This window comes from Leptodactylus fuscus, chromosome 5, assembly GCF_031893055.1.
Source record: "Leptodactylus fuscus isolate aLepFus1 chromosome 5, aLepFus1.hap2, whole genome shotgun sequence".
Classification (NCBI taxonomy): Eukaryota; Metazoa; Chordata; class Amphibia; order Anura; family Leptodactylidae; genus Leptodactylus; species Leptodactylus fuscus.
In genome coordinates this window covers 10,541,673-10,567,660 of record NC_134269.1, presented here as the reverse complement: position 1 = coordinate 10,567,660, position 25,988 = coordinate 10,541,673, and the positions used below count along the sequence as shown (strand labels likewise).

Here is a 25,988-nt window from a genome sequence, read left to right as displayed (position 1 = left end):
CACGGGGGTGACTAATACATGGCCACCACCCTGTGTGTCACCCTATTGGGGGAGGGGCAGACCCATTGGACGACTTACATAAATGCTGGGTGTTGGGGGGTTCAGCTTCTCTCGGGGAAGGTTCCTCTCGGTTCCCACCGGAGGCTTCACAGACATGGAGGGCAGGACATAGGACTCTTTATACTTCCCCTTCAGCACCATATTCCTGTACAAAAACAAATGAGAGGAGGATGATGAAGAGGATGAAGAAAAAGGAGAAAAATCTATGACATAATTTATAACTCCAGTAAATCCTAAATATCTGTAATCTGGTCAGATATGGCCCTGACTGGTGGATCTCGGTGGACGAGGCGTCAATCCTCATCCTGCTCTTACATAGTTGATTTCTTACAGGAACGCTCCACCTAGCGTCTGAATCGCCCCGTCCTCCCTGTGTCGTGTATGATCGCCTTTCACTTATGACATCAATGTGGCTTCACACCGCGGCCCTGCGGCTGACCGGCCGTACGACATGAGACGTTCATCTCCGATCTGAGCTTCGTACCTGTTGCTCTGATAGATCCGAAGTCCTCAAGGCCGGAGAACAGAATGTTCTCTCTGTTCCTCTGTCTCGTTTCTTAACAGCAAATTCAGGGTCATCAACACCCCCATTGTAATTCAAGAGGAAGGGGCTGTCTGAATGCGTCAGAGCCGGAGATCACATCTAGCGCCCTGACAACCACCATACAAGGTGAGAAGATCGATCACACCTACCAACCCAACAAGCACTGTACATGTCGTGGACGTCACCTCTATCTCCCCCATAACCACTGTATAGGACGTGGACGTCACCTCTACCTACCCCATAACCACTTTATAGGACGTGGACATCACCTCTACCTACCCCATAACCACTTTATAGGACGTGGACATCACCTCTACCTCCCGATAACCACTGTATATGTCGTGGACATCACCTCTACCTCCCCAACAACCACTGTATATGTCGTGGACGTCACCTCTACCTCCCCGATAACCACTGTATATGTCGTGGACATCACCTCTACCTCCCCGATAACCACTGTATATGTCGTGGACATCTCCTCTACCTCCCCTGTAACCACTGTATATGTCATGGACGTCACCTCTATCTCCCCGATAACCACTGTATATGTCGTGGACATCTCCTCTACCTCCCGATAACCACTGTATATGTCATGGACGTCACCTCTATCTCCCCGATAACCACTGTATATGTCATGGACGTCACCTCTATCTCCCCGATAACCACTGCATATGTCGTGGATATCTCCTCTACCTCCCTGATAACCACTGTATATGTCGTAGACGTCACCTCTACCTCTCCAATAACCACTGTATAGCTCGTGGACATCACCTCTACCTTCCCGATAACTACTGTATATCTCGTGGACATCACCTATACCTACCCCATAACCACAGTATAGGACGTGGACGTCACCTCTACCTACCCCATAACCACTGTATATGTCGTGGACATCACCTCTACCTCCCGATAACCACTGTATATATGTCGTGGACATCACCTCTACCTCCCGTTAACCATTGTATATGTCGTGGATATCTCCTCTAACTCCCTGATAACCACTGTATATGTCGTGGACGTCACCTCTACCTCCCCTGTAACCACTGTATATGTCGTGGACATCACCTCTACCTCCCGATAACCATTGTATATGTCGTGGACGTCACCTATACCTCCCCGATAACCACTGTATATGTCGTGGACATCACCTCTACCTCCCGATAACCACTGTATATGTCGTGGACGTCACCTATACCTCCCCGATAACCACTGTATATGTCGTGGACGTCACCTTTACCTCCCCAATAACCACTGTATATGTCGTGGACGTCACCTCTACCTCCCCGATAACCACTGTATATGTCGTGGACGTCACCTCTACCTCCCCGATAACCACTGTATATGTCGTGGACGTCACCTCTACCTCCCCGATAACCACTATATATGTCGTGGACGTCACCTCTACCTCCCCGATAACCACTATATATGTTGTGGACATCACATCACCTCTACCTCTCGATAACCACTGTATATGTCGTGGACGTCACCTCTATCTCCCCGATAACCACTATATATGTCGTGGACATCACCTCTACTTCCCGATAACCACTGTATATGTCGTAGACATCACCTCTACCTCTCCAATAACCACTGTATAGGGTCGTGGACATCACCTCTACCTCCCCGATAACTACTGTATATCTCGTGGACATCACCTATACCTACCCCATAACCACAGTATAGGACGTGGACGTCACCTCTACCTACCCCATAACCACTGTATATGTCGTGGACATCACCTCTACCTCCCCGATAACCATTGTATATGTTGTGGACATCACCTCTACCTCCCGATAACCACTGTATATGTCGTGGACATCACCTCTACCTCCCGATAACCATTGTATATGTCGTGGATATCTCCTCTAACTCCCTGATAACCACTGCATATGTCGTGGACATCTCCTCTACCTCCCCTGTAACCACTGCATATGTCGTGGACATCTCCTCTACCTCCCCTGTAACCACTGCATATGTCGTGGACATCTCCTCTACCTCCCCTGTAACCACTGCATATGTCGTGGACATCTCCTCTACCTCCCCTGTAACCACTGTATATGTCGTGGACATCACCTCTACCTCCCTGATAACCACTGCATATGTCGTGGACATCATTTCTACCTTCATGACAACCACTGTATATGTCGTGGACATCACCTCTACCTCCCTGACAACCACTGTACATGACGTGGACATCATCTAATCCCTGATGACATGTTGTAGAAATCGTGGACCAATCGGAAGGCTTATAACATTGACTGCAAGGTGACATTAGCAAATGTCTGCTAATTTGCTTTGGATTTCTGCCGAATATGACGTTGCAGCAACCTTTGGGTCACACAAGTACAAGTGCGGCTCTACTTATAAAGTCATTTTTTTCTCATGGCGAATAGCAGGTCTTGGACTCTAGTCACATTCAAAGCTGCATTCAAAATTCACAATCCCTTCACCGTCTCTTAATACCCTAGCTGAAGCCCTATAATCCAGTGCCCAGGGGTGATGCTTGGAGCGCTGCTGCCCCTTCACTACAGCACCAGCCATACATGCATGAGCAGTGTCCATGGGCGCTCCATGCTTCATCCCCGGGCAATGTGCAATAGTGCCCCCTTCATTCTACCGACATCCTGTAGCAGCATCTTTCACAGTGCCCCCTTTACACCCACTCACTTGGTGGCCTTGATGATTTCAGCAGCCGTATGGTTAATAGTCAGTTCGCTAGCCTGCAACCTCTTCTCCTCCACCTCCGATGCAATGAAGGTCTCTCGGTCTCCACTCTCCACCTTGATCAATCTTATCTTCAGCTCCTTAAGTGGTCCCTCGGTGAGGGGTCTCATCTTCAGAAGATCAGAACTTGCCGTTCCATGGGAGGCAGGAGTTGGAGCAGAAACAGGAGTAGCGGGTGAGGAGGACTGGTTGTGATGGCCGTCCTCCGTACACCTTCTCCCACCTTCTGCCTTTCTTCTGTCTCCACCAGATCCTTGTTTTGAAGACTTCGGAGCATCTCGACACTGACTCTGAAGGTCCAGGTTCCCCAAGATTTGCCTCTCCTTGTCCTTCTGCGAGCGCCTTTCCTTCGAGCGCCTGCTCCTGTCCCTCTTCGGTTTCCGATGCCTTCGGTCTTTCTTTCTGCTCTCGTCTTTGCTTCGGTTCGGGGCAGGAAGAGAGAGCGTTATCCTTTCCTGAGGTCTCTCAGCTTCCACCACTTTTACACACTCTGCTTGTGATTCGGGTGAGGCGCCCGGTGTAAGTCTGCTGTCACCTTCCACCCTTGGCGTTTCAGAAGAGGTACTTTCGTAGGTTTTCTGGGTCTCTGTGCATTTTTTGGGCGATTCCCGTTCTGGACCTCTGTGGTGTTTCTCATGAGAGACATCAGTCTTTGTTACGTCCTTGACAGGTGTTGTCTGCACCTTCAAGATACACTCCCCGACTGATGCAGCCGAAGTAGCCTCCATCTTATCAGGGAAAGACTTTACCTTAAAGAACTTCTTCAGTTCTCCCTCAAGTGTCTTGCTTTGTCTTGACGCTGCTTCTGTCGTGGTTTCGAGCTTACGCTTGTCTTTCACTTCTGCCGTCTCGACATCCCATTGAGGCTCTGGAGTCTTCTCGGCCATGCTTTTAGGCTCCTCCTTTACACCAGAGGTTTCAAGTTTTCTCGCAGTCACACCCTCTGACTTTTCGGCCCCCCAAACAGTTTCAGGTTCATCTTTAGTAGTGGAGTCTTGTTTTTCAGCACCCCAAATGTGATCAAGTTTTTTTTCAACTGCAATGGTGGGTCCTTGTGCTCCTCTCTCTTCTTCCTCCTCCTCTTCGGAGCGACGGCTCCCGGACCCTATTGTGCCTTCCACCAATGTTTCACAAGCACGTGCTATGTCCTCCAAAATGTCCGTCTCAGTGCGGACTCCAGGCCTTGGTGCTGCCACCTCTTCACGTCCTGTCACATCTGAGGTAGACGCGGCTCCCATTTTAGAGTCCCAGGCCCGGTGTGAGGTAGATTGCGCAGTGTATGGGTCAACATTACGCTTGCTCGCCATAGTAGCACCAGTATAGTAGGACGAACCCCCTCCAGTTTTGAGGCTGTGTCCTCCACGGTAGGAATACTTCTGCCCCTCCAGAACACTTGCCAGGGATTTCAGCACACTATTGCCCCCATGCTGAGCAGGCTTAGCTCTACTAACAGTTTCTTGCCCCAGTATTGCTTTTTTAGGTCCGTAGTAAGTATACATCTCCCCAGATTTAGGTTCCGGTGGCTTAGTGCCAGAGACGGGGCGAGTTGGACTTTTGAGGTTGGGTGCCTCTCTGGTCTCTGCTGGTGGGCAGGTGGGAGGGGTAGGGGAATTAAAGTCCTCATCGCTAGAGCTGCTGCTTCTTCTTTCCTCCTTTTCTATAGACTCATCCAGCATCTTCATGATGTCGTCCAGCCCATCGGGTAAAATTTTTGCAAACTCGGTGGCTTCCTCAAAGGGTTCGGCCAGCTGTCCTGAAGGGAAGTCAAAGAGTTGATTGCATCCGGAGGGCTGTTCTTTCGCTTGCTCCTGCTCTTTGCTCTCGGACAAGGCCGGATTCGGACTGCTCTGAGTCAAGACTGAAGTGGGTGCTGTTGGTGGAGCAGCTAAACTCAGCACCTGAAGGTTTCCTGAGGTATCTTTGTGGTAGGGTGAAGAAGAAGAACAGAACGAGGCATTGTCCTCTTGAGCTGGTGACCTCTTTCCTCCTGAATAGCTGCCCTCGGACACAGGAAGTCCATGGCTTAGATGTTTGCCTTTGATGTCCAGCTCTGGAGTCTGAGGGCTTTTCGTGATCTCTTGTTCTATTACCTCCTCTTTCTTTGGGGCAAATAACCCAGATTCATCAATTTTTTGCAGGCTCTTGAGGACCTGATCCAGGTTGGCATCCTGGAAGGACTCAGACCTTGGCCTGACTTTGCTGGTGGTGATGCCCTGAGTTCGATGATCAAAGACGTTGCCCCCCACTGGGGTTTTGCAAGGTGAAAAGTAAGCCTCTTGTTTGATGGAACTATGACCCTCCCCGTACAGAATCTCCTCCAGTTCGTCTTCGCTCTTCGCTTCCTCCTTGACTGGGGCTGGCACCCAGCTCTGCTGGAGCGAAGGAGTGGAAGATGGCTGGGGCTGGAGCGGTGGGCATATTGTTTTCGGTGGGTCTGGCTCTTCTGGTGCCGGGCAGATACTGACGGTGGTCTCCTCTGGGGTCGGATAGCGATCAGAGGGCTAAAAAAAAAAAAAAAAAAAATGACAAGGACAAACAAAAATGAGCGTTTTGACTACAAGAAAAGAATGGCAGAAGAGATAATGGAGTGAGAATAGAGGACTTACAGGGGGCACATCAGTCCTAGAGGTCTTCTGTGTTGGGATGCGGGGTCTTCTCTGGTCGTAAGGCACGTGGAGAGGAGGTGGCGCTGGAATGACCTCCGCCGGTGACCTCTGACACCGAGCCTCACTAAGGTCACTTGGAGGGCGGGGCTGCTGGTGTAGTGGTGGTGGTGGACGAGGGGGGCAGTATGAAGAGTAAGAGGGAACATGGGGTGGGATGCGGGGATCCTGCAAGAAAAAAAAAACCCAAGCCTGAACATGCATTTCATTATGGAGGACCAAAGTCTTCTTCATCTCCATCCGTCGGCACAGCTTACCTGCCGCTCCCGGCGCTCCCCCCAGGGCTCGTGGTTAAGTGGGTTCCAGACATTCGGCTTTGAGGGAGCTTGATGGTAAACGTTCCCAGGACCCACTGGGACCGGAGGAGAATGCAGGCCTGGGTTACCCCTTCTTTGCTGGAATAAGGAAGAAACGGTCATGTTATCACGTGCTGCACTCCATTCACACCCAGAGCTGCTCCTAATGTCTGACATGAACCGGCAATGTGACAGATTATCTCAGCTCCCGCCTGTTGTGCTGCACTGTAGGGAATGTAATGCTCTGTATAATAGGCTAATGTGTCTTGTGTTACGTCTACCACAACGCAACGCAGTAGCATAAGCGCTGTACAGAAATTGTGGCCATTTGCTTTTATATAGGTTGTTAGCTGTGCTGTATGGGTCTGTACAGGGCACACACGCTGCAGTGCATTGTGGGAGACAGTACGAGAGCATACACTGCTGCGGTGCATTGTGGGAGACAGTACGAGAGCATACACTGCTGCGGTGCATTGTGGGAGACAGTACAGAGAACACATACTGCTGCGGTGCATTGTGGGAGACAGTACAGAGAACACATACTGCTGCGGTGCATTGTGGGAGACAGTACAGAGAACACATACTGCTGCGGTGCATTGTGGGAGACAGTACGGAGAGCACACACTGCTGCGGTGCATTGTGGGAGACAGTATGGAGAGCATACACTGCTGCGGTGCATTGTGGGAGACAGTACGGAGAGCACACAATGGTGCGGTGCATTGTGGGAGACAGTACAGAGAGCACACACTGCTGCGGTGCATTGTGGGAGACAGTACGGAGAGCACATACTGCTGCGGTGCATTGTGGGAGACAGTACAGAGAGCGCACAATGGTGCGGTGCATTGTGGGAGACAGTATGGAGAGCACATACTGCTGCGGTGCATTGTGGGAGACAGTACGAGAGCATACACTGCTGCGGTGCATTGTGGGAGACAGTATGGAGAGCATACACTGCTGCGGTGCATTGTGGGAGACAGTACGGAGAGCACATACTGCTGCGGTGCATTGTGGGAGACCGTACTGAGAATACTCACTGGTGCGGTGCATTGTGGGAGACAGTACGGAGAGCACACACTGCTGCGGTGCATTGTGGGAGACAGTATGGAGAGCATACACTGCTGCGGTGCATTGTGGGAGACAGTACGGAGAGCACACAATGGTGCAGTGCATTGTGGGAGACAGTACAGAGAGCACACACTGCTGCGGTGCATTGTGGGAGACAGTACGGAGAGCACACAATGGTGCGGTGCATTGTGGGAGACAGTACAGAGAGCACACACTGCTGCGGTGCATTGTGGGAGACAGTACGGAGAGCACATACTGCTGCGGTGCATTGTGGGAGACAGTACGGAGAGCACACAATGGTGCGGTGCATTGTGGGAGACAGTACAGAGAGCACACACTGCTGCGGTGCATTGTGGGAGACAGTACGGAGAGCACACAATGGTGCGGTGCATTGTGGGAGACAGTACAGAGAGCACACACTGCTGCGGTGCATTGTGGGAGACAGTACGGAGAGCACATACTGCTGCGGTGCATTGTGGGAGACAGTACAGAGAGCGCACAATGGTGCGGTGCATTGTGGGAGACAGTATGGAGAGCATACACTGCTGCGGTGCATTGTGGGAGACAGTATGGAGAGCATACACTGCTGCGGTGCATTGTGGGAGACAGTACGGAGAGCACATACTGCTGCGGTGCATTGTGGGAGACCGTACTGAGAATACTCACTGGTGCGGTGCATTGTGGGAGACAGTACGGAGAGCACACACTGCTGCGGTGCATTGTGGGAGACAGTATGGAGAGCATACACTGCTGCGGTGCATTGTGGGAGACAGTACGGAGAGCACACAATGGTGCGGTGCATTGTGGGAGACAGTACAGAGAGCGCACACTGCTGCGGTGCATTGTGGGAGACCGTACTGAGAATACTCACTGGTGCGGTGCATTGTGGGAGACAGTACGGAGAGCACACACTGCTGCGGTGCATTGTGGGAGACAGTACGGAGAGCATACACTGCTGCGGTGCATTGTGGGAGACAGTACGGAGAACACATACTGCTGCGGTGTATTGTGGGAGACCGTACGGAGAGCGCACACTGCTGCGGTGTATTGTGGGAGACAGTATGGAGAGCATACACTGCTGCGGTGCATTGTGGGAGACAGTACGGAGAGAATGATGGTAGATGGAATTGAGAGCATAATGTGGGTGCTATTACCCCAGAATAGGCCACACTGAAGGTTTTTTTTTGTTCTTTTTTTTTTTTGGGGGGGGGGAGGGGGGGTATTTTGGAGGACAGTCCCCTTTAAAATCTAGATCATTGATGTGCCCAGCACTCACCTGTTCGGGGCTTCTGCTCCTTCGCCGTTTCATAGGCTGCTCATCTCCTCCGAGCTGATTGTGAGGGGGTGACTGGAGGGCTGGCGGATCGACATTGGGTACAGGACGCTTCAATGGCGGGGGTCCTCTTTTCCCTACAAAATGCCGCTTTTGCTGAAAAGGATAAAATCGGAGGAATTACTAAACACCAAAATACGAAAGAATTCCCGTGCACAACAGTTCTCAGGCGTTAAGACGTTGCAATATTTTAGCAATTACGAGAAATGGGGCGGCGTGGATCGCTCACCTCATGTTGCATCAGGTCCCAAACTTGCTGTAAGCGCGGCAGGGATTTGGGTCGATGGTGTGGCGGCGAGGAGTGGAGATTCCATAGGTGAGTCTAAGCAAAAAAACAAAAACATGGATGACAGGAAAGAGAAGGGTTAGGTTTGGAGTCTGGGGTCTAGAAGGTGAGCGCAGATCAGCAGCTTCTGCATATCCCATACCTGCTGCAGCCGGGAGATGTGCGCGTTCAGCTCGTAGCCTCCATGGTAGCGCGCGGCAGCCTGGTAGCAGCGCACGGCATCCTCCAATTCCTGCTCTGACTCATAGATCTGACCCAGCTGCTCCCAGATCTGTGGCTGCTGCTCATCGCGAAGGAGGAGCTGGACGCAAGAGTGAACCCGTTCTAACTTCCCAAAGCGATGGCCAGGAGGAGCGCTGAAGGGTGGGAGCACAAAAAGCATGAGTGGGGGCAACCGTACCGCCTGGGCTGGCGTCCAGTGGGGCTCAGATGATGAAATACGGCATGTTGTAAAATACTAGATCCCAAAACGACTCACCCCACAAGTACAAGCCCACACCCACACACTTACCCGAGAGGGTAATAGGGTTTGCTGGGGTGGCCAATGTTTGTCACATGACTAGACGATAAGTGCGGGGGCAGCGGAGGTTGGTTAAGGTTGGTAGAGCATCTACAGGAGAAGACAGAGGGGGAAGCAATGATGAGTGGATGGTACGTGGCACCACACAGACGTGGCCATAGTGCAAAAATCGGTAAGAGACAGAAAAGCGGTCCTCACCTGCCCGAAGGGAGCCATGCTCGGGGGTGAGCAGGGTTCCACGAGGAGTTGATTCCACTGATGAAGGGGTCACGGGGAAAGCGGGATCCAAACTGTTCCTGTGAGCGATACATCCAGACTGCAGGGAGAGCAGAGCCGCGTTACATCAAGAAGACACGTCACAGCTAGTCATACATGGAACACAGGACAGAACGTGATAAATACCGTTTCAATCCGTGGGGTTTCACAGGTCAAGGTGCAGGGGCAGCGGGGGGAGCATGATTTCCTCGATCACCAGAAAAGTCTGGGGGGGGGGGGGGGACAAAAAACAACAGGTTAGTGACATGTCAGCTCACAGTTAGACACTAGGGGGCAGTGACCATACAGGATTGTAAGGATATTCTCTGTACAGACACTAGGGGGCAGCAAACACATTGATTTATTATAAAAGCCTATAATGTAAGGCGGCAAAGACAATGAGAGGGTTCAGAGAAGGCTGGTGACAACTATCAGATGACATAACTGTGCTGAGCGGGCGGCGGACACAATGAACGCCCCTAGAAATGTCCCATGAATCCCTGTCCATCAAATTCAGGATGACATCATGTGGAGGGAGATGCCCCTCCTCCTATAGGGTGATACAGACAGAGAGATATGAGTCTGCCGCTCCTAATATAGGGCGCTATAGTCTTCCCCTCCTTCTATAGGGTGCTATAGTGTTCCCCTCCTCCTATAGGGTGCTATAGTCTTCCCCTCCTCCTATAGGGTGCTATAGTCTTCCCCTCCTTCTATAGGGTGCTATAGTCTTCCCCTCCTCCTATAGGGTGCTATAGTCTTCCCCTCCTCCTATAGGGTGCTATAGTCTTCCCCTCCTCCTATAGGGTGCTATAGTCTTCCCCTCCTCCTATAGGGTGCTATAGTCTTCCCCTCCTCCTATAGGGTGCTACAGTCTTCCCCTCCTTCTATAGGGTGCTATAGTCTTCGCCTCCTCCTATAGGTCGCTATAGTCTTCCCCTCCTCCTATAGGGTGCTACAGTCTTCCCCTCCTTCTATAGGGTGCTATAGTCTTCGCCTCCTCCTATAGGTCGCTATAGTCTATGCCTCCTCCTATAGGGTGCTATAGTCTTCGCCTCCTCCTATAGGTCGCTATAGTCTATGCCTCCTCCTATAGGGTGCTATAGTCTTCCCCTCCTCCTATAGGGTGCTATAGTCTTCCCCTCCTCCTATAGGGTGCTACAGTCTTCCCCTCCTCCTATAGGGTGCTATAGTCTTCGCCTCCTCCTATAGGTCGCTATAGTCTATGCCTCCTCCTATAGGGTGCTATAGTCTTCCCCCTCCTCCTATAGGGTGCTATAGTCTTCCCCTCCTCCTATAGGGTGCTATAGTCTTCCCCTCCTCCTATAGGGTGCTATAGTCTTCCCCTCCTCCTATAGGGTGCTATAGTCTTCCCCTCCTCCTATAGGGCGCTATAGTCTGCGGCTCCCCCTGTAGATTGCTATGAGTGTGCCCGGTGACACAGCTGGCACTCGGGGGCAGTACATGGTGATGATGATGATGATGACATTTGTCCGGGCCCACACATGGCTGACTCAGCCCCCTCAGACTGGCGGTGTTACTCAGCAGCACACCCGCCATACAGTCACACCCCCAATGTGTCACCCACCACTCACTTACTACACACAGACACGGGTCAGCACATTAACCCTTCCCTCAGCTGGGGAGAGGAGGGGGCGACAACAACAACAGGGGAGACTGGTGTGGTCTGTGAGCTCATGACTGGACATCTTCCTCCCCCACAGACGATGACTAGTCGGTGACCGGTACACAGAGCAGACACCATGATGAGTACACACAGACAGGGACCTAACAAAACATGGGACCTCCTAACCCCCAGGGGACTCGCCTTAAAGGGGTTCTCCACCTCCGGCAATCCCTACTTGTTAGAGGGGTCTCTTGCCAATAAAGACATCACATAGTGAGACCCCCAAACAAATCCTCAGTGCTCTATAGTAGGTGATCACTATCTCTACAGCGCCACCACAGGGCATGAGCGGTATTACACCTCTATATACAGCAGGACAGGACAGGTCCTCCAGACAGAGAGACGCTCTTTGTACCCAATACAAGAGATGAGGAGCCGAAAGTACAAGACCCCCCGCAGGCTACACACGGGGCGAGCTGTGACCCCTAGCAACCAATCACAGCACAGCTTTCATTTTACCACAGTACCTTAGGAAACAAAACAGAGGTGTGACCGGTTGTTACGGACAATAAAGTTTTGATTTTTGGTAACCAGAGATTTATTGTACTTTATAACTATTATATATGTATAAGAGCTGTATATAGTGTTATATAGGTGTATAAGAGTTGTATATAATGTATATACAAGAGCCAGCATAGTGCTATATATGTGTATAAGAGCTGTACATACAGGAGCCAGCATAGTACTATTATATAGGTGTACAAGAGCTGTATATACAGGAGCCGGTATAGTATTATATATATATATCCATCTACACACACATACACTACTACATACACACACACACACACACACGAGGGTATCCGGAGTCAGTATATACACTACTACTACACCATGACCTGTATATACACTACTACTACACCATGACCTGTATATACACTACTACTACACCATGACCTGTATATACACTACTACTACACCGTGACATGTATGTACACTACTACTACACCGTGACATGTATATACACTACTACTACACCATGACATGTATATACACTACTACTACACCGTGACATGTATGTACACTACTACTACACCATGACATGTATATACACTACTACTACACCGTGACATGTATGTACACTACTACTACACCATGACATGTATGTACACTACTACTACACCGTGACATGTATATACACACACACACGAGGGTATCCAGAGCCAGTATATACACTACTACTACACCGTGACATGTATATACATTACTACTACACCGTGACCTGTATATACACTACTATTACACCATGACCTGTATATACACTACTATTACACCATGACCTGTATATACACTACTATTACACCATGACCTGTATATACACTACTATTACACCATGACCTGTATATACACTACTATTACACCATGACCTGTATATACACTACTACTACACCATGACCTGTATATACACTACTATTACACCATGACCTGTATATACACTACTATTACACCATGACATGTATATACACTACTACTACACCGTGACCTGTATATACACTACTACTACTACATCATGACCTGTATATACACTACTACTACACCATGACCTGTATATACACTACTACTACACCATGACCTGTATATACACTACTACTACTACTACACCATGACATGTATATACACTACTACACCGTGACATGTATATACACTACTACTACACCATGACCTGTATATACACTACTATTACTACACCATGACATGTATATACACTACTACTACACCATGACATGTATATACACTACTACTACACCGTGACATGTATATACACTACTACTACACCGTGACATGTATATACACTACTACTACACCATGACATGTATATACACTACTACTACACCATGACATGTATATACACTACTACTACACCGTGACATGTATATACACTACTACTACACCGTGAAATGTATATACACTACTACTACACCGTGACATGTATATACACTACTACTACACCATGACATGTATATACACTACTACTACACCATGACATGTATGTACAAACAGTCCAGATGCTGTATATATAATACTACACCATGATGTGTATATACACACAGCCCAGATCCTATATATATATATATATACACACACTACTACACCATGACCTGTATATACACACAGCCCATATGCTGTATATACACTACTACTTCACTGTGACATCATACAACCATTACACCTGTTGTGTATATATACACGTCACGTAGTATCTAGAATTTGATATCACAAAGAAAAAAAACCTGTATTCCCCTTAATTTCCCCGTATTATTCCCTCCACCCACAGAAAGCGTTTGCTCGGGGCTTCCCCAGTGCGTCATGGCGGTGTGCGTTTCTCAGACAAGCGCTCAGTAACTCAGAAGGGGAAATAGTTAAAGTCAGCAGAAGGCTGGACAATGGAATGAATGGAGCCTGGCGGATAAGGGGTTAGGAAAAACTGAGCGGAGATCACATGACCGTGCAACGACACAGAACAGCGACATTGTGTGTGTGAGCGAGCGTGCTCAATACAACGGTGAGGGGGAGAATGAGACACGGGTATGAGACAGTGACTGAGAGCGATGGAGAGAATGAGATAGACAGCCAGTAACAAGTAGACTACACCGACAAAACCGGTGACCAGTGCGACGGACAGAACGCAGGGCAAGAGACGCAAAGACACAGTGACCAGATAACGTAAGACAAAAGGACGAGACAATGCGAGTCAGTCCAAAAGGAGAAAAAGAAAAGAGAGACCCCCGAGAAACTGTCACGAGACATGAAGAGACAGAAAGAGAAAGTTTTGGACAGAAAGTGTGAGAGAGAATGGAAGAGTAAGACCGGACAGAGTATGACAGGTTGTAGATCTCAAGAAACGGTGACAACTCCATCGTAAATACCATCTGACCACACAAACCAAAAGTCGTGTCCTGTGTGAACATAGTCAAGATCCCAGCTGTCACTCACCTCCAGGACAAAGAGACAGCTGCCATGGGAGGGTCCTCCAAGCACTTTAGTATCCCCCCTCCCCACTCTCCACCCAGACAAGTTCAATGTGATGGACAGCTCCCGATAGAAAAACAGTCAAGACAAGACAATCGGCTTCAGAGCAGCATGGCCATGTTCCAGCACCGTCCCGTCCGTTTGTGACTGCTCGCTCGCTCTTCTATGAGTTTGTCGGATGTTCTCTCACGCTCCTCTTCTTCCCCCACCAAGCTCCACCCTCCTCACCTCCGCCATCTCTCCCAGAGCTAAGTTTAAAGGGACACTGATGATGTCACTGCTACCCAACGCACACCCACCACGGGATTCCCTGACTACGCTCCACTCCCACACCCAGCCCACTTTTCATTTAAGGTGGAACGGAGCGTTCTTTAAAACGTAACCTCGACCGAGACAATGTCTTACATAAAGACAATGGCGTAGACTTAATCCACCTACAACAACCCGGCCAACAGAGGCTTCTCTACAGGAGATCTCTCATGACGGGAACGCACGAAGAAAGACTCGAAAAGTCGAAGGTAACCTGGTGGCAAGATTGTCCGGGGTCTCACCAAAACGCACGCCATAAATATTATGGTCAGACTGGAACTCGTTCAACGCCGATGGTCAACCACCACAGAGGACCACCCATACGTAGGTTTTCGTCTTTCAGATCTGGGCTGTATTTGACCAGGTTTGGCGCCACCGCTTACGATTTTATTAGTCTTTACGTACATGGTTGTCTACAGTCTTCGGACAATGTAATGTCAGGAGGGGGGTAAGGGACTATCTTTCAAAGCACTGATGTCAGATTGTGGCTTCCATGAACAAAACGGAGGGAGAAGGTTCCCGGGATCTAATGAGACACAGAGGGCGTACGACAGCCCTGGCACCAGTGTGGGCAGGTGTCTGAGTGAATGACGACGGTGGTGGTGGTGGGGCTCGTGACAGGGGAAGGATGTCGCCTCCATAAATACAGTGTGACAACAGAAGACTCGGGAGTTAGGAGAGGGGGAAGGAAGTGACATCAGAGAAACACAGAGGAAGGGACGAGGGGGGGAGAGAGACAGAGGCGCACACAAAGAAGTGTGCGAGGAAAACAGAGAGGAAAGAATGGAGGAGGAGAGTGTCAAAAGAGACAGATGTGGGAGGAGAGAGAGGGGCAGAAAGACAGAGAAAAGCAAGCAGACCATAGGGGGCGAGGGACACCCAACAGGCTGGGTAAGGGGAGGAGACCGGACGAATTTGGGTAGAAGGGCACAGACGACAGGACTTTTGGGGGGGTAGACAAAGACAGAAAGACTGCTGTAAGCGAGGCAGGATTAGAGAAGGGGGAAACGCGATAGGCAGGGGTAGGGAGAAGAGAGAAGGGCAAGAAGAGGTCTTAAGACATCCACAGAAGGCCGGGAAGTGGGCGCTCTGGGGTGTAATTCACACCCTTGGTCCATGGAGATAACCCCAACATGGGCATATCTATTTATGACACATGCCGTACAGACACGAGGTCACTGTGTATCGCACACACCGTATGGGGCGAGACGTTCCGTTTCCCCATAAGAGGGGGCGTTTGAAGGCGACACCGTCATTCAGGGGCAACACAACGTCACGACGTTAACTCATTACCAACGGCACGAGCGGATCACCATTCCGAAAATAAAAATTTGGCTCGAGCAGATATAGCCGTGACTATAAATAGTCCCACGAGCCTCGACGGACTTAAAAATATCCGAGGGAGAACCGTGACTGGGTCGGGAGTTTTCGTTTCCCCCACCATGTGATGATACATCGGTTATAGGGCTGGCTATCAAATCTATCGCATCGGTTAAGATACGTTCCATTCGGAGGGGCCCGCAGAGCATTCACCCCCTTACAAAGATGCAGATCATTCCAAGAAACCTGCAGATCATTCACGTTTCTGCCGCAGAGCATCAAACCCTTTTCCCATAACAGCGGAGCACTTCTAGATTCTCAGAAACCGACGTTATGAAACACTTCTCCTTTACATTAAAACTTTCACAAGTCTCCGAGAACTGTCGTGTGTACGTGTGATTGTAATCAGATGTGTAGGTGACAACCTCCGCTCCCAAATGCCTACATAATGGAGGGACCAGTCATATATAGGACTGAATGGGCTGAAAGGACCAAATCACAGACACAGGTATAAAACCTCCGTTTATGGGATCACAATTCATGTCCTATAAAAAGGAGTTCCTGAATTTTGTGGGTCCTTGAAGGGAGTGGGTCACCAGAACCAGCATATCAGCCCACCAGATAGATATACTGGGTTCTGTCAACCCTAACCTATGACCCCAGCCCCTAAGATTGCAATTTTCTTCTTAGGAGCAGGACTGGGATGATGTGCTGGTTCTGGTGACAGTAACCTATCTATCTGCAGGGCTGGGGTGATATGCTGGTTCTGGTGACACTAACCTATCTATCTGCAGGGCTGGGGTGATATACTAGTTCTGGTGACACTAACCTATCTATCTGCAGGGCTGGGGTGATATACTAGTTCTGGTGACACTAACCTATCTATCTGAAGGGCTGGGGTGATATACTGGTACTGGTGACACTAACCTATCTATCTGCAGGGCTGGGGTGATATGCTAGTTCTGGTGACGCTAACCTATCTATCTGCAGGGCTGGGGTGATATACTAGTTCTGGTGACACTAATCTATCTATCTGCAGGACTGGGGTGATATGCTGGTTCTGGTGACAGTAACCTATCTATCTGCAGGGCTGGGGTGATATGCTAGTTCTGGTGACAGTAACCTATCTATCTGCAGCGCTGGGGTGATATGCTGGTGCTCGTGACAGTAACCTATCTATCTGCAGGGCTGGGGTGATATACTGGTTCTGATAATAGTAACCTATCTATCTGCAGCGCTGGGGTGATATGCTGGTGCTCGTGACAGTAACCTATCTATCTGCAGCGCTGGGGTGATATGCTGGTGCTCGTGACAGTAACCTATCTATCTGCAGGGCTGGGGTGATATACTGGTTCTGATAATAGTAACCTATCTATCTGCAGGACTGGGGTGATATGCTAGTTCTGGTGACAGTAACCTATCTATCTGCAGGACTGGGGTGATATGCTAGTTCTGGTGACAGTAACCTATCTATCTGCAGGGCTGGGGTGATATGCTGGTTCTGGTGACACTAACCTATCTATCTGCAGGACTGGGGTGATATGTTGGTTCTGGTGACACTAACCTATCCATGTGCAGGACTGGGGTGATATGCTGGTTCTGGTGACCGTAACCTATCTATCTGCAGGGCTGGGGTGATATGCTGGGTCTGGTGACACTAACCTATCTATCTGCAGGGCTGGGGTGATATGCTGGTTCTGGTGACAGTAACCTATCTATCTGCAGGACTGGGGTGATATGCTGGTTCTGGTGACCGTAACCTATCTATCTGCAGGGCTGGGGTGATATGCTGGTGCTCGTGACAGTAACCTATCTATCTGCAGTGCTGGGGTGATATACTGGTTCTGATAATAGTAACCTATCTATCTGCAGGGCTGGGGTGATATGCTGGTTCTGGTGACCGTAACCTATCTATCTGCAGGGCTGGGGTGATATGCTGGGTCTGGTGACACTAACCTATCTATCTGCAGGACTGGGATGATGTGCTGGTTCTGGTGACAGTAACCTATCTATCTACAGGGCTGGGGTGATATGCTGGTTCTGGTGACAGTAACCTATCTATCTGCAGGACTGGGGTGATATGCTGGTTCTGGTTACCGTAACCTATCTATCTGCAGGGCTGGGGTGATATGTTGGGTCTGGTGACACTAACCTATCTATGTGCAGGACTGGGGTGATATGCTGGTTCTGGTGACCGTAACCTATCTATCTGCAGGGCTGGGGTGATATGCTGGGTCTGGTGACACTAACCTATCTATCTGCAGGGCTGGGGTGATATGCTGGTTCTGGTGACCGTAACCTATCTATCTGCAGGGCTGGGGTGATATGCTGGTGCTCGTGACAGTAACCTATCTATCTGCAGGGCTGGGGTGATATGCTGGTGCTCGTGACAGTAACCTATCTATCTGCAGCGCTGGGGTGATATGCTGGTGCTCATGACAGTAACCTATCTATCTGCAGCGCTGGGGTGATATGCTGGTGCTCGTGACAGTAACCCATCTATCTGCAGGACTGGGGTGATATGCTGGTTCTGGTGACCGTAACCTATCTATGTGCAGGACTGGGGTGATATGCTGGTTCTGGTGACAGTAACCTATCTATCTGCAGTGCTGGGGTGATATGCTGGGTCTGGTGACACTAACCTATCTATCTGCAGGGCTGGGGTGATATACTAGTTCTGGTGACAGTAACCTATCTATCTGCAGGGCTGTTGGATACGCTGGGTCTGGTGACAGTAACCTATCTATCTGCAGGACTGGGGTGATATGCTGGTTCTGGTGACCGTAACCTATCTATCTGCAGGGCTGGGGTGATATGCTGGTTCTGGTGACAGTAACCTATCTATCTGCAGGGCTGGGGTGATATGCTGGTTCTGGTGACAGTAACCTATCTATCTGCAGGGCTGGGGTGATATGCTGGGTCTGGTGACAGTAACCTATCTATCTGCAGGGCTGGGGTGATATGCTGGGTCTGGTGACACTAACCTATTACTGTGCAGGAAGCATACTGAAATCTGCAAAGATCCTACTGTCTGAACATGGTGTAAGCAATCAGGGAGGGCGGAGCTCCACAAAACCACCCCCACCGTCAAGAATGCACACCCCCTTACTCCAACATCAAAAGACACCAGGTCAGTTTTGCAGCGAGCTATTTTTTTTTTAAGGAGGTTTTCCAGACTTCCTTTCCCCGGGTTTTATTCCTGGGTCTCCGGGCCGGGTCTGACCCTGGGGTACTTTGTTAGAACCAGCGCCCCCATCCTCCTCTCCACCATGTATATCGGGGCCTGACTGTTCTATTATAATGAGCTATTCTGCAGCCCCAATAGGGGATGAGGAGGGGACAGGTCCTGGTTCTGATCACATGACCCAGGGTAGGATCTGCCCAGTTGATCAATGGGCATAGTAAGCATGAAATCCTTGTGTGGAGACCCCTTTTACAGCGCTTAACACTTGAGGACCCGGCTACCACCTGGTCAGGTCCTTCAGTAGGGGAAATTGTACCCAATGGCTCATCACTACAAGGGCAAATTGGCAGCACATCATTTAAAGGGATCTGTCTCAGTGACGCATGCCCTTAAGAGAACATTAGCAGGATACTGGAAGAGAGCCTGGAATCATGCAGGTACACGAGAACCAGCCGGGGCGCTGAGGCAATGACGTCGCTGCCCACGCACCAACAGAGTGGAAACATACCACACTTATTGGGCATACGATCAAAACCCGGGGACGAGTCAGAAACAGTTAGAGGTATCCAAGGCACCAGGATCAGAGATTTTCTTTAGATACTCCCTACATGGATGTATCCAACAGCTAACTGAGGACTGGCTATTGCTCTGCTCCATATCCAAGTCATCGGACTTAAAGGGATTCTACCATTAAAACACATTTTCTTCTCGTTGACACGTAGGAATAGCTTTAAGAAAGGCTTTTCTTCTCCGCGCCACCGTTCCGTAGAAATCCCGATTTTTGTCGGTATGCAAATGAGTTCTCTCACAGCACTGGGGGTGGGCCCCAGTGCTCAAACAGCACTGGGGGGTGTCACCAATGCTGTGAGAGAACTTTCCAGCAACGCCTCCATCTTCTTCAGGAACGTCCTCTCCACGCGTCTTCTTCTGGCGCGGGTGGTCAAAATTGTAGGCCTCGGGCAGAGCCGACTGCGCATTCCCACAAGAAAATTGCCGCTTACTGTGTAAGCGGCCATTTTTCTTGTGGCCGCGGGCATGTGCAGTCATCTCTGCCCGAAGCCTACAAGTTTGACCGCCTGCGCCGGAAGAAGACGCGTGAAGAGGACGTTCCTGAAGAAGATGGAGGCGTTGCTGGAGAGTTCTCTCACAGCACTGGTGACACCCCCAGTGCTGTTTGTTTGCTGGGGCCCGCCCCCAGTGCTGCGAGAGAACTCATTTGCATACCGACAAAAACTGGGATTTCTACGGAACGGTGGTGCGGAGAAGACATCTAAAGGTAGGAGAAGAATAGGCTTTCTTAAGGCTATTCCTACGTGTCAACGAGAAGAAAATGTGTTTTAATGGTAGGATCCCTTTAATAGTTAAAAACATTCAAAATGAAACATTTCAGGTCAATGGTTTTACCCAACGCCCTAAGGAAGCTGAGATACAGGTAGGCCTTGGATGAGGTACACATACGGTAGATCTGCTTCGGCTATCCCTGGGACATGGAGAGGATTGTGGCTAGTGACCTACATTGCAAAGTCCCCAACAAACAGTGACCCGTATCTCAGCTTACTCGAGGGTAGAGGAGACATTTGGTTAAAGGGCCGAAGCACCTGAGTTTTTACATTTCGACTCAAGTCCAAGTACCAATCTGTATAGTAGAGGAATATCCAATCCAATTTTATCCAAGTATACAGCGCTAAATAGACTTGAGGACCCGACTACCACCAGTGAGGTCCTTCAGTAGAGATCATTGCACCCCAATGATAGAAGGTATCTAAAGGAAAACCAATGATCAAACAGCTCCTCATATCTCAGCTACCTCCGTGAGAGAAGAGCCTTCCATCTCCTATCAGCCATGTGCCATCATATACACAAACACTGCTATACTGTATACTGGGGTGTAATATCCGACCCCAGATTTTACCGCCAGTAAGTGTATTACGGAGATCGGTTTATTGTAATTTATTTTACTACATTAACCAGAATATATTAAAGGGATCCTATCATTCAAAGTCATTTTTTTTCTCACTAACACATTGGAATACGTTCCATAGAAATCCCGTTTTTTCGGTATGCAAATGAGTTCTCTGGCAGCACTCGGGGCGGTCCTCGGCACTCAAACAGCACTGGGGGCATCCCCAATGCTGCGAGAGAACTCTCTCCGGTGCCGCCTCCATCTTCTTCAGCAACGGACTCTTCATGCGTCTTCTTCCGGCGCGCGGGGGAAGGGGGGGGGGGGGGTGTCAAAATTCAACGCATGCGCAAGTCAGCTCTGCCAGAGCTGACTTCACATGCGGGCGGCCATTTTTTTGTGGCCGCTTACACGAGCAGGCGCAGTACGCTCCTGTAGTTCTATGGAGTACATGATACTGCGCCTGCTCGCGTAAGCGGCCACATAAAAATGGCCGCCCCGCATGTGAAGTCGGCTCTTCCCGCGACCCACTGGCACAGCAGACTTGTGCATGTGTTGAATTTTGACCCCCCCAGGTGCCGGGAGAAGACACGTGAAGAGGCCGTTGCTGAAGAAGATGGAGGCGACGCTGAAGAGAGTTCTCTCACAGCATTGGGGACACTCCCAGTGCTGTTTGAGCACTGGGCCCCGCCCCCATTGCTGTGAGAGAACTCAATTGCATACCGACGAAAACTGGGATTTCTACGGAACGGCGGCGCAGAGAAGACATCTAAAGGTAGGAGAAGAATAGCCTTTCTTAAGGCTATTCCAACGTGTTAGTGAGAAAAAATTAGTTTGAATGATAGGATCCTTTTAAAGGGGTTGTCTGGGGAGTATTAATGTACTGGTGCCGATTCTGGACCTTCCCCGATCTCACAAATACCTGCACTACGGGGATCAGCGTTACTACAGTCCATCATCATCAACCCCAGGGCCAGGTAAGTAAATTAATACTCCCTGCACAACCCCTTTAAGTATATATAACCGTATTCGTTTCACTAGAAGTACCCTAAATTTAGACAAAACTAATTGGTATGATAGAAGAGATAATGGGGGTTAAGGGGCTCATACACAAAGCCCCCACAGTGGCCTCCGCATGGCAATGTCCTATTGATGTCGCCACATGATATAATGTATGGGAGGGATGGCATCACTAAGGAGCATTATTCTGTATGGGGGCAGTAAGGAGTATTGCACCATATGGGGGGCACTAATGGGGCACAGAAAAGGACGCCAACAGTGGTCGGGAAAGATGCTCAACTCCCAATCGCTGCCTTATTAGCACAAATACATTATAATGTTAGCAGCGGTAAGGATCGGTAATCGTCCCTACTGCCTGCACAGGGATGTAGCCACTTTACTAATGTCTAGGCAGTAGGGACGATCACCACTGATCGATGCCGCTGTTGTAATCCATCATGCTAAAAAACATAGGTCAGGACTAGGGTTGAGCCGATCTTGACTTTTCAGGATCGATTTTGAAATCCGATTTCCGATCATTTTTCATTCAAACCCTATCTCGATCCCAATTCTGATCCCAATGCAAGTCAATGGGATTTTTTTACTAATCGGAGAGCGGATTTTAAAAACAATCCTATTCACTATACAGCATGGAATCTAACAAGTGAGCGCTTTAATTGTTAGAATCCATGCTGTGTAGTGATTTTTTTATTAATCCTCTGGCTACTTAGTCCCCCCTGGTGTCCACTTGCCTGCAGAGATGGCTGGTCCGGTGCCCGGTGTTCTCGTTCTTCTTCACCTCGCTGCCCCCTGCATCCCAGGTTAGGAGAGTGTGGGCGGGTACTGGGAGGGGAAACATCACATCTCCCCGCCCTGTACCCGCCCACACTCTCCTAAGTCACAAGCCCCGCCTTCTTCCTAGCTCTTTAACACTGGGAGGTGGGGGCAGCGAGGCGAAGAAGAACGAGAACAGCGGGCACCGGACCAGCCATCTCTGCAGGTAAGTAGCTACTAGAGATGTTAGCTAGTCTCCCATTAGAATGAATGGAAGCAGCCAGCGCGCAGTGGGTTAAGGCTGTGCGCGGGCTGCTTCCATTCATTCCTATGGAACCACAGCAGAGCCTTCACACTGAGCTCAGAATGAGCGGAGCGTATACTCAGTGTGAAGGCTAACATTGATTGTGGGAAATAATCACCAATCTCAATCCCACCTAAAAAGATCACGATCACTCAACCCTAGTCAGGAGATCAGCGTTTTTCCTGGCCACTGTCATTTTGAAGGGAGGAAGGGTCTGAATATGGACCATGGCCACCAGCTGCTTCCTCTCTCCTGCCCTGTGATCTAACAGGTAGGGAAGAGAACTGTGCAGCCACACAGTTCTCTCACTGATCGGGAAATATGGGATCTGGGATCTGCATTCATTTTGGGGTGAGCAGAAGATCATTGATGGGGGGGGGGATGTTGATATAAAGGGGAGGAGCATAAAGCATAATAGTGTGCAGAGTTCTACATCCTAACGTCTCCACAGGACAGGTGTTAAGCATCTGATCTGTAAGGGACCAATTGCCGGGACCCCCAATCATCACGAAAACAGGGCCCTGGGTCCTCCGATTTGAATTGACTGGTGGTTGAGCATGACCACTACAAAACACACATCTTCTCACTGAGCCACAGGATTGGTCACGAAAAGACCCTTCAGTATTATTTTACAATGCATTTCATCAGATAAGACCCCCACCAACGTGAATCCAAAAACACTCACCGTGTCATCGGAGGCGAAGGGCCAGATCAAAGCGGAGTGTACGATGGACCCTAAAACAATACAACAGGATTAGTGGAGGAAAGGACGGCAGCGCAGTGAGTGCGGGTGTGAACAAAAGTTGTAAGTTATAGCTGCGGTGTGTGCGGGTAAGTGGTATAAGAATGGCCGAAAAACCAAAGATCCATAGAAAAGCAGAGATCGAGACATATAATGTACAATATAATAGTATACGACACGGGCAGATCTTGTAACTTCCAACGGAAAGCCACAAGGGCCAGTGCAAAGAAGTCATGGCTTCCAGACTCTCTCCGGCTATAGATGAGACAAAAGCAAAAAAAACCATTTTAACAGTTTCAACAAGGTGGACAAATTCGGCCACGAAAGTTTCGACACCGGGTGCTTGGCTACACTCAAATCTCGCAAAAATTTAGGCTAAATAAAAACAAACAACAAATAAGACAAAAAATAAAATCTGAATTTGTCCACTTTGTTGAATTTTTTTTATTTTTTTTTACAATTATACCGTCACAGTGACCACGAAACTCCGTCATTTCACCAAATAAAAGAAAACGTCATCAAGACCTTTTACGTAAAGTTTGTTGAAGAGACCGTAGTGGCCAGAGTTCAGTTGGACCCACTTTGTTCTTTTCAATAAACTTTATTTACATTACGCCCATATGCAAATAGAAAATTTGTCGACGGAGTTTCTAAAGCTGCCCACGGCCATTAACGTCTGCTGCAATGCCGAACCCGTCAACGAAACCATTCGGCCATGTTGGATGCTTCTGGCTGCCAAACGGTGACCGAACATTTGGAAACATTCTTCGGGTTCTGACGCCGGAGGTCCAACAGAATTTGTGATGTCTATGGGCAGCTTAATGTGATTCCTTTCGGGAATTTTTTTTCCCCCCACTTCCTGTAAAATTGATTTACTATTGTTATTATTGTTGAGTCCCCCCCCCCCCCCCATTTATCCCAACCACAGAAGAATTGCCCCCTAGTGTACGCACCCCCTCTAAAAAAAAAACAGAACACCTTTTCGAATTCGTCAAACATTACCTACTGTCTGAATCGGCCGAGAATTTTTTTACTCTAAAAACCAAAGTGGGGTTACTTTGACCGTTGAAGCGACAGACTAGTGTCTGAAAAAAGCTACGAAAGCTGACGGACCAGGATAAAGCACGGGTGTGTGCGGGGAGTAGTAGTAAAAAAAATTCTCAGCTCAGTTGAGGGTGATGGGTGCTGCCAAGTCCCGGGAATAGACCTGCAGACGACCGGGTCTTTTCCTCAGGGCTGGGTTGCGATGCTGTACATGGCACTTGTTGCCCCTTGTCCGAAAAAGGAACCTGTTGAGCGATACTGCGTTAAAAGGGAACACCGCAAACAAAAATTCACAAACCTCCAGCTGTTAGAAAGTCGAATCTCGAATTTATTTTTGTTCAGTAGGCTCCTTTAAAAAAAAAATTCACCAGGCCTGTACTGAGAGGAGGACAGTCCTTAGCCGGAGTTAGGCCTGGGGTTGGGCAATGACTCGTGCTGACAAAGGGGTCAATGTCGGGGTCAAGAACACCTTCTGCAGAGGTCCACAAAAAACAAAAAAAAATTTAAAAAATTTTCCATTTTAAGATGTCCGGGTTATCTAATTTTGTAAAAACATGTGGCACTTTCGTTTTCCATTTAGGGTTACAAATTATGGTTGGTTGGTGCAAGTTTTGGGGTGTCCGCTGTTCAGGACACAAATTGAGCCGACGGACCCCAATGATTCTAATGGGGTCCGTTGGGTGTTTTATATTTAACCGAAACGGCTAGATGAAAAAGTCGAACTTGCAGGCGATAGTCAACGGACACTGAGAGCGACGCACATGTCAACGCAGCCTTACATGTCGTATGTAAGTTACGGCAAAATTTTTTTAAAAAAAATCAAAAAAATCCATTGTAAAAAACTGCACCATAACCAGTACATTAGCTGGTTTCATAGAAACCTAATCTCATGGCCGTATGTTGTCGTCCAATTGGGTTTCTTATCTAAATCTGAATAATCCCGCGTCACGAGTCTGTTGCGAGCAACCAAGAGGCGCTGCAACAGCCGGGTTCACCATGTTGCCCACAAAGC

At 49.1% G+C, this 25,988-nt stretch overlaps 1 protein-coding gene across 7 annotated transcripts in view; it reads right to left on the bottom strand.

Moving 5' to 3' along the window:
* The window catches only part of KDM6B (lysine demethylase 6B), a 456,451-nt gene that overhangs the window by 335,631 nt on the left and 94,832 nt on the right, over positions 1–25,988 (bottom strand). For 3 of the 7 annotated variants that reach the window (XR_012716077.1, XR_012716076.1, XM_075272435.1), the window contains exons 1-11: positions 23,876–24,786; positions 9,894–9,972; positions 9,690–9,807; positions 9,483–9,581; positions 9,114–9,327; positions 8,915–9,007; positions 8,629–8,781; positions 6,249–6,386; positions 5,935–6,159; positions 3,272–5,829; positions 79–205 (exon numbers count right to left, since the gene is read on the bottom strand). Coding sequence is in view for 5 of the 7 variants with exons in the window: in XM_075272435.1 (XP_075128536.1) it covers positions 79–205; positions 3,272–5,829; positions 5,935–6,159; positions 6,249–6,386; positions 8,629–8,781; positions 8,915–9,007; positions 9,114–9,327; positions 9,483–9,581; positions 9,690–9,802 (3,720 nt within the window). In the remaining 2 variants the exon portion in view is untranslated. Of the gene's footprint in view, positions 1–78; positions 206–3,271; positions 5,830–5,934; positions 6,160–6,248; positions 6,387–8,628; positions 8,782–8,914; positions 9,008–9,113; positions 9,328–9,482; positions 9,582–9,689; positions 9,808–9,893; positions 9,973–14,364; positions 14,604–23,875; positions 24,787–25,988 lie in introns of those variants that run through there. The other 4 variants (XM_075272436.1, XM_075272437.1, XM_075272438.1 and 1 more) reach the window with 3 other exon arrangements.